The 9,422-nt window shown below is 33.2% G+C and overlaps 1 protein-coding gene across 1 annotated transcript in view; it reads right to left on the bottom strand.

Annotated features, from left to right (window-relative positions):
- Positions 1-2,799, bottom strand: part of LOC127718277 (prolow-density lipoprotein receptor-related protein 1-like) — a 208,771-nt gene extending 205,972 nt beyond the window's left edge. Inside the window, exon 1 of the mRNA XM_052224271.1 lies at positions 2,556-2,799. Within this exon, the coding sequence (XP_052080231.1) occupies positions 2,556-2,652 (97 nt within the window). The 5' untranslated portion in view covers positions 2,653-2,799. The remainder of the gene's footprint in view (positions 1-2,555) is intronic.
- Positions 2,800-9,422: the final 6,623 nt, after the last annotated feature.

A 9,422-nucleotide genomic window follows, 5' to 3' on the forward strand; every position in this document is an offset into this window, starting at 1 on the left:
ATTATCAAATTAACCAGTCATTTTCTAAAAAATTGCTTAAACAAATTATGGGGGATTGCACTTAAATCATGAATGGACCAAATACCTGTATTACCTGGTTTCAAACAATAATTAAAAGTTTTAGTCTCAGGTACACCATATTGCATAAAAACCATAACTTAACAATCGTGAATGATTTATCATTTAAACCACTAATTTTCATAAAAAGTTGCTTAAACAAATTATGTAGGATTGTACTTCAATCATGAATGGACCAAATACCTGTATTACCTTGCTCAAACAATAATCTCGTTACAGGTATTTTTTTATGAAACAGTACATGTAATTGCATACACCATAAGTTAACAATAATTTATTATTTTAACCAGTCATTTTGTAAAAAATTGCTTAAACAAATTTTGTGTAGTTGTTCTTTAATCATGAATGGACCAAATAGGTGTATTACCTGGTATCAAACAATTATCTTGTTACAGGTAAAATAACAGAACAGGTGTTCCCTTTGATATCAGATATCATAAATGATGCTGTAAAATTTATCAATAAATAGATCAATCATTTCTTCTGTGACAGTTCATAAACAGCTGTTAGCGATCACAGACCATGGAGAACTTGTGTATTTAAACTCTCTATTTATTACATGATCTTTAATTAACAGCCTTGTTTCACAATTGAGTTAATATCATTAAGTCCATAAAACTTGCCAATTGATAATCCTTGAATGGGAAAATTGCGATATTTATAAAACATAAATATTGTGTTTTAAAAAATGAACAAACTATGATTGAAGTGACTAGATTAAATCAGTAAATATTCTTCTATACTTCAAGTTCCCTAATTGGACAAAAAGTTGATTGGTCATTGGGAATAATCAAAAGAGAATACACGATTATATTTCATTTGTACATATACAAATGTATTTATCATTAATTTTCAAATACAATAAAAAAAAATTGGGAAGGAAGCCCTAAATCATGTAAATGCAAGTAAACAATTGCATTTATCATTTAGTCCATCAGTGTCCTTCAGAAATAAATTAAAAGTAAAATAATTACTAACAAACTTTAACTAAAAAACATAAGCTCAGATTGTCTTTGACTTAACACAGTAAGTCAATATCTAATTATTGAAAACATAATCAATTGTTGACATTGTTTGGCTATCTACATAGAAATTGAGCAAGCATCTGAAATATTATCATTTCAAAATTTCTCATGCTCTTAAAACTTTTTTTTTCAATTTAGCATAAATGCATCTTCCTTGTCTTTGATTACAAATAACTTCACTCTATATCTATTTCTATTTTTTAATTATGATAATATTTCATTGAACATAATTGTTGATTTAAAAATATATCTGTGTGGTCTTAAAATTATTGAGCGAATTATGGGACTAACATTCCAAAAATAGTTAGTATCATATTCCCCCCCCCCCCCCCCCCCCATCCCCATCTTTCTAAAATATATGAAAAATACATTACATAAATTTTAATATTTGTGCCCAATATGTCAGTATGTAAAATTTTAAAAGGACTATCTGCAAATATTAAGAAAATCCAGATATGAACCTACATGTAAACAATTTTGTACACAAGAATTGTCTTCGGGACTAAGATTGAGGCGCTTTCAACCAAATTCATGACTAGAGTGTACATTTAAAATTTAATTGTTGTTACATTTATGTGTATTCCAAATATGAAAACAGGGAAATTTTTTCCTTTGGGATTTTAAATTTTAAAAAAAACAAAAATTAATATAAAGGTTCATTTTTTTTTTGTCATATGAGTATGGTGCCATGTCATCAGATAAAATCAGTTAAAATTCAATGAATTTAAAATGACTTTTAAACAATATTATATTTCTTCTACTTGATCAAGTAAAAATGAACTTTTCTTGACCTTTAAAATGTCATTGATAGATTATCATTTATAAGTTGATCTTTCGTTTATACAATGACAAAAGCTTTCCTGAGATATTAAATTGCAGGCTCATCATCTACAGGGTCTATTGAAAGTCATGTGACATAAATAAAGTGTCGCCATATTGTCAAAAAAAATGACCACAAAAATATTTGCTTCATTAGAAGCAGGTGCGTGTTACGCAACTATTTAAAACTTTAAAGGTGACAGAATTGCTATTTAATTTGTTTACTGTAAATAAAGAATAGTTCTTTTGTATAAACGCATTAAGTAAATGCGCCGAGAGGGTTAATCACACAACGCAAAAAGGGGGGACAGTGCAATACACAGGTATGTTATATTCCCAAATTTGGTATTTTTATTCTGTAAAGCACGTTAAAAGTAGTAAAGTAAGCTAAATAAGTATAAATTCGACCAAACAAACATTTATTTCACTGACAATTTAATCGTCCGTCATCTTTTTATAAGTAAACAACTTTTCCACCTTCACGAAAGAGGCCCTGCGAGGGTGGGTCGTTATGTAAATACCGCACACATTGCTCTAAATCAATTATGGATTTTCGATTACCGTTCAAACTACAAACATATTTTCCAAATTTATTATACGTGACCAAATTTGCTACAAAATAAAATTACTTACTTTTAAGTGAAATTTTTGTACCCCTCGTTGACACAAGAAAAACTGCAACGATTAACCAGGTGCATATCCATGGAATGTCAAGGATTCCTCGCCTCATATTGCTGAGGGAGTTAATTTAAAGCTTAATTTATCTGCCAGTACAAGTTTCCTACTTATAAATCCAATCACTATAGAAAAAATCACAGAAAAACATTGAACTTCACCATGTGCTTCTTCTCGCGAGGGGAACTCTCTATTGAATGAAATTAGCAGACACTGTGAACTTGTGACGTCACATTGACCAAGCTAATAATAGATTTGTCAACAAAGATTCCCCGTAGTGTGTTTACATAATATTTTCTTGCTTTTCCATAATAAATGCTTTTCCATATAGAGAGGAACGTTCTTGATTAAGTCATGATTGTTTTGAAGCAATATTCAATTATAATCTTATTTACTTTTTACAATGTACAATCGTTTTCTAAATTAGATCAAATTAGTGTTTACAGATCTTTACACTAACTTTTGATTTCTGTATCCTTGGATATTTTATTAATTTTATTAGATTAATTCATTAGGCCTGCGTGTCTTATTTTTTTTAAGTTAATTATGAGATTTCTTATAAAATTTTCTTCGTAAAATATCTTATTAGTTTTCTCGTTTGAAATGTTATACCGTCATTGTCATTTCGGGGCCTTTTATAGCTGACTGTGCGGTATGGGCTTTGCTCATTGTTGAAGGCCGTACGGTGACCTATAGTTGTTAATTTCTGTGTCATTTGGTCTCTTGTGGAGAGTTGTCTCATTGGCAATCATACCACATCTTCTTTTTTTATATATAAAGAATTAAGATATCCGTAAGCAAGACATGATCTTCTATTTTTTTTGGTAAAAAAAAAACTCATCAATTTTGTATTATATATCTTATATAATATTTACAATATGTTTTAAATATGTATCTTGATAAACAAAAAATACAAAATATTATCTAAAAACGATTTCCCATACACAGTTTGAGATTTATGAATGGTCTTTGGAAAAAAGTCTGATCAGTTGTATTTCGTTTGCGGTTTACCAAGTTTGTTTTTTTTTTCGGGGGGGGGGGGGGGGGAGCCCTCTCCCATTTTAATGCTCTTTTCTATGTATGAGTTTTTGGGTTTTTTCTCCTTTTATGAATGGAATTGGCGAAGCCTTCTACAGTTAATGATGTGAATAATTACCATACACTATAGTTAAAATTATAACTTTTGTGAATTTGTTTAATTAGCTGTTTAATATTTGTTGATATTTTTTTATTTATTGAACTTAAAACATCTAACTAATCAATATTTAATTAAAATTTCTGTCATTTATTGCATAATAGTGATTATATACATACTCTTCTGAGTCTTCTCAGAAAATTACATTTGCATGTTATGATTGGTTGAAATCGATTATGTATTATGTACATAAACGAACTGTATAACTTCCTAGATATATTCCATATAGGCCAATAAACCAGTATACTGTCGAAATTTTGCTACGTCAAAAGAGAGACGAAACATACCAAAGGGATAATAAAACTTATATTTCGAAAACAAATTGACAATGCCATGGCAAAAAACGACCTATAAAGACAAACATGCTGCAGTATATAAAACATAACATAGAAAAATAAAGACTGAGTAACACGAACCCCCTAAAAACTTTGGGTGATCTCATGTGCTCTGAAAGGGTAAACAGATCCTGCTCCACATGTAGCGCCCATCGTGTTGCTTATGCAAGTCCTAATCCGTTGATAAGTCTACTAGGATATAGTTACGATACTGTTGTCAAGTCATTAAGGATTGCATATTTTGGTATTAATATTGATCACTCATAGGGTCTTTGCATCGGAAATAAACACATTTATTCTAAAACCAGTTGTTGGCATGATACGGGTTATATTCTTCTCATATATTTTATGATGGTATGATACTAAACCCCTAACGGGGGGAATTGTACTTGATTTTCATATGATGAAGACATAATCTTTCAATCAGTTTAATTGAGGTCTGGAGCTAGCATGTCAGTAACTGCTAGTAGTCCTTTGTTCATTTATGTATCATTGTCATTTTGCTTAGTTTCTTTTGTTACCTATTCTGACATCGGACTCGGACTTCTTTTAAACGGAATTTTTACTGTACGTATTGCTATGTGTTTCTTTCTTCTACATTGGCTAGAGGTATAGGGGGAGGGTTGAGATCTCACAAAACATGTTTAACCCCTTCGCATTTTTTGCGCCTGTCCCAAGTCAGCAGCCTCTGGCCTTTGTTAGTCTTGTATGTTTTTTAATTTTAGTTCATTTATATATTTTGGAGTTTAGTGTGACGTCCATTTTCACTGAACTAGTACACAATTTTATTTAGGGACCAGCTGAGGACCACCTCCGGGTGCGGGATTTTCTCGCTGCGTTGAAGACCCATTGGTGGCCTTCGGCTGTTGTCTGCTCTTTGGTCGGGTTGTTGTCTCTTTAACATATTCCCCATTTCCATTCTCAATTTTAGGTATGTCACATTAGAGGAAAAGAGGACGGATTGTGTTTACGACATTGGAACACATCCTCCCTCATATGGCTAAACAGATATTCCATAAGCCAACTCGTGATGGCGTCCGTCAAATTTTCGAAGGGATGATTTCAAAAGCTTCCTTGTAAGCAGCAATTAACCCTCTATCAAGGAAATCTTGATAGGAAATGCAAGCTCTGCATGGAATATCGTATAATGAACAACATTCCCTATGAATTTTTTATTGATTGTTTCTTGCTTAGCGTTCAGTGGCAAGTACATTTACATTTAATACAATAGGTAGGTTCTGTAGGGTATGTCGACTAGGATGAAGGGCGGAAATTTTGGACTGCCTCTGTAAAAAAGAGGGTACTAGTATAAAGATAAGGAGATGTGGTATGATTGTCAATGAGACAACTATCCACCAAAGTTCAATTAAAGTGGATGTAAGCAATTATATAGGCAACCGTACGTGTATGTTGTATATATAGGGGTAGCATTTTTGCCTTGTAATGTTCAGCCGACCTATGCACCCTTCAGACTCACTGACAGAGAGTTGTTGCAAGGGTTCTGATTGTAGAAAATATCACATACATGACTTGACTATAGAGTTAGAGAGGACTATTTCTGCTCTCTTAAAAAGCTAGCTGGGAAGCTGAAATAAGAATTCTAGTACTTCAACTTAGCATTTACTAATACTAATACTTTTATACAATATTAATTCATCTGTATCAGTTTTTTGGAACTTTTCAGACTTAAGTTCATGTGCATGGGCTAGTGCATCAAGTAAACTTTGCAAGGTTGACCATACTGTGCATGGGCTAGTGCATCAAGTAAACTTTGCAAGGTTGACCATACTGTGCATGGGCTAGTGCATCAAGTAAACTTTGCAAGGTTGACCATACTGTGCATGGGCTAGTGCATCAAGTAAACTTTGCAAGGTTGACCATACTGTGCATATCTAATTTACAGTATATAGTGATGTACAAGATTTCATATAGTGATATAAAAAATTTCTTATGGCCTTTTTATATACTCTATGAGGAGATGACATGCTGTTTGGGATGTGGAATAAATCGTGTAGAAAAGGTGAATCTGGGAAAAAGAAGGGGGGGGGGAATGGAAAGTGGGTAGTGGGAAGAAATTACAGAAAGTGGGATTCGGGAAATGAGCACCCTCGTGTCACTCATGTCCTCTTTATTCAAAACGAATTTCGATAGTACCAATAAAACTGGTCCCTGGAATGGTTTGATATACCGAGGGAGAATAGTTAATGTAACTTGTATGTAAATAGTAAAGGAGATATTTCAGATTTTGTTTATTTCTAAAAATGAAAACATTGTATCCTTGCGAAAAAAAATACACGAGGGTCTGAATAGGGGTTGCAGAATAGAAAATAATGGGCCCCGAAAAATAACGAATAGAAGAAATAGACCAAAAATTATAGATAGAATATAATTGGATGCTAAAATATAAAGAAAAGAGAATAATGGATAAAATTTATAAAGAATATAGTAAAATGACTGAAAAATTAAAAGAATAGATGAATAATTGCCGAAAAAATAATTTAATTAATAGATAATTGCCGAAAAAATAATTTAAATGATAGATGAATAATTGCCGAAAAAAATAATTTAAATAATATACGAATAATTGCCGAAAAAATAATTTAAATAATAGATGAATATAATTGCCGAAAAAATAATTGAAATGATACAGAAATGAAGACCCCTCTTCAAGCCCCTTATATATACAATAGTACAATTGAAGCTACCCGAACATTCACAAGTTTTATACGGTTTAACTGTCTATTTGTAAAACTAAATTATATAAAAAATTGGCCTGTTCTATTTGATGTATATACTTACTATAGTATACAACAATAAATAAAAAAAAAACCTGAATTATATTAAAAGCTTCCCCCATAGTTGATATCCTTGCAGTGTGTATAGAGTTTTTGGGACATGGCCATGTTTGATATCCTTGCAGTGTGTACATCCAGAGCATGATAACGCGATTTTTTTTTTATCTCTTCGACTGCATACATGACCTTTTTCCCTGTATCATGTGCATACCTTGTAAACACAACGGTATTATTCATGTGCAATGTGTTGGGAGCATGTATCCCGGACTCTGAACCTACTGCACGGAAACTAAGATTGATCGTGTTACTGTATGAGTCTAAATACACTGCATGGAAACCGAAGATGATCGTGCTAGGCTCTAATCACACTGCACGGAAACGAAGATTGAATGTGTATGGCTCTCAATACGCTACACGGAAACAAAGATTGATTGATAATCCGTAAACATTTAACGGAAACAAAGATTGGTCGTGTTTCTGGACACACTGCACGGAAACCAAGATTGAAAAAGTATGACTCTGCCTATACACGGAAACCAAGTTTGGTCGCTTATGGCTCTGTACACACTTCACGGAAACAAAGACTGAGCGTGTTTGACCTCTGATGACACTACACGAAAACCAAGATTGATCTTCTTCTTCTGGAATTCTTCTTCCGTCCAAGTCGGGACAACCTCAAATGAGTAGTTATGTATCTGTCATCTATATGTACAATAAATCCTTCACCATAATAAAACCATCACCATATATAAACTTGAGTCATCAGGGTTAAGTTAGTAGTGAATGTTCATGGCACACTAGCAATATCCTTAATTCTCTGTTACAGTAGTAAAATTTTATAACTGTTATTTCTTCTTGATGACTAAAGTTCTATATCTAGCCACACGAAGAGCTTATACCATCTGTCTTGATATTTCTTCTATTCGTTGGAGTAAGAGAAGAGGGGCTCAGTGAATATCACTTGTATGCCGGGAAAGTAGCACGAAGCAATCCAAGATTGATCGTGTATCTGAGCTCAGTCCATCGCAACCCCGACTGAACGTGTATGACTCTAACTACACTGCAAAGAAACCAAGATTGACCAAACCCCTAAATACACTGTGCGGAAAACAAGATTGAACATGTATTGCTCAAAGCACACTGCACGGAAATCAAGATTTAAAATGAATGGCTCTGAAGACATTTCACAAAAACAGTTTAATCGTGTTACTAGACTCACTGCACGGAAACCAAAATTGAACGTTTATGGCTCTGAATATGGTGCACTAGGACTGATCCTATATGGCCCTGAACACACTGCATTGAAACCAAGACTTATCTTGTAATGATCTGAACACACTACACGAAAACCGAGATTAATCATGTATTGCTCTGAACACACTGCACGGAAACCAAGCCTGATTGATCGTGTATGGCTCTAAACACATTGCATGGTAACCAAGATTGATCATTTCATTGCTCTGAACGTACCTCACGGAAACCAAGATCAATCATGTTTGAACACAGTGCTTGGGAACCATGTATACTATATTTCGACTATCCATCTTGGAGTCCAGAAAACGGAGCCCGAGATCAAGACAAATCAACTTCCTTAGATTATGCTCTTGAAATATGGACAACTTTCCAACAATAAGGGATAACCAACCTTTCAATTTGCAATTTGTGCATAGCTTTGCGTGGAGCATATCAAGTAATTTCGGTTGTTTCACTGTATGTAGAGGGAATTTCGATACCTATATTTTGGTATTAATGGCACAAGGTCATGTTTTTCTCGGACTGTTTGTGAGGTTTTTACACTAAATCCATTGGATGTTGGATGTGCACTGATATATATTTTAGTCTTAGATGCATAATGTTTTTATTAATAGTTGATATATGTATTTATCAAAGTTGTACAAAAATCGAACATGTAAAAATGTTGTTTGTTTATAGTTGACTAGTGTTTGGTTAATTATAGTAAGGTCGGTTCGATTGGGATATTGAGTTCATACACGAGTGAACTCAGGTGGTTTAAAGTCATTCGAGCCATTGCAGTCAAAGTGTACAGTAGCATTTTATTAGTTTATCTTCAACTTGTACTTTTCGTAATATGGCAAGTTCTGAACGTGAAGAAAATCACCTTTATGATATTATGATACTGACATAACAATGAAGATATGGTAACCAAAATTGCAGACATAACCTTGTACAATTTTAAACAGTATTTAAGGTTCATGTGGACCCTTTGGCTAAAATGGCTGCATTTTCACCTCAAAATTTACTCTGAGGACAGACAAACCTGCGCATCTGGAAAAGTTTTAAGGCATAGCATGCCATAGATAAATAAACTTCTAATGCATTGTATGTTTTAGAAAATTTAAAACTTAACTGGATTTAGCAGTGCACTTTTTTTCGTCCCTGCAGAAGATGATAAAATTAACAAACAGTTGAGTTTCACTTGATATGGTCCACTCAGGTACACAGTTTAAATCACCAATTATTGTCAGGTATCTATTGTCCA

Source organism: Mytilus californianus, unplaced genomic scaffold (genome assembly GCF_021869535.1).
Source record: "Mytilus californianus isolate M0D057914Y unplaced genomic scaffold, xbMytCali1.0.p SCAF_10, whole genome shotgun sequence".
NCBI lineage: Eukaryota > Metazoa > Mollusca > Bivalvia > Mytilida > Mytilidae > Mytilus > Mytilus californianus.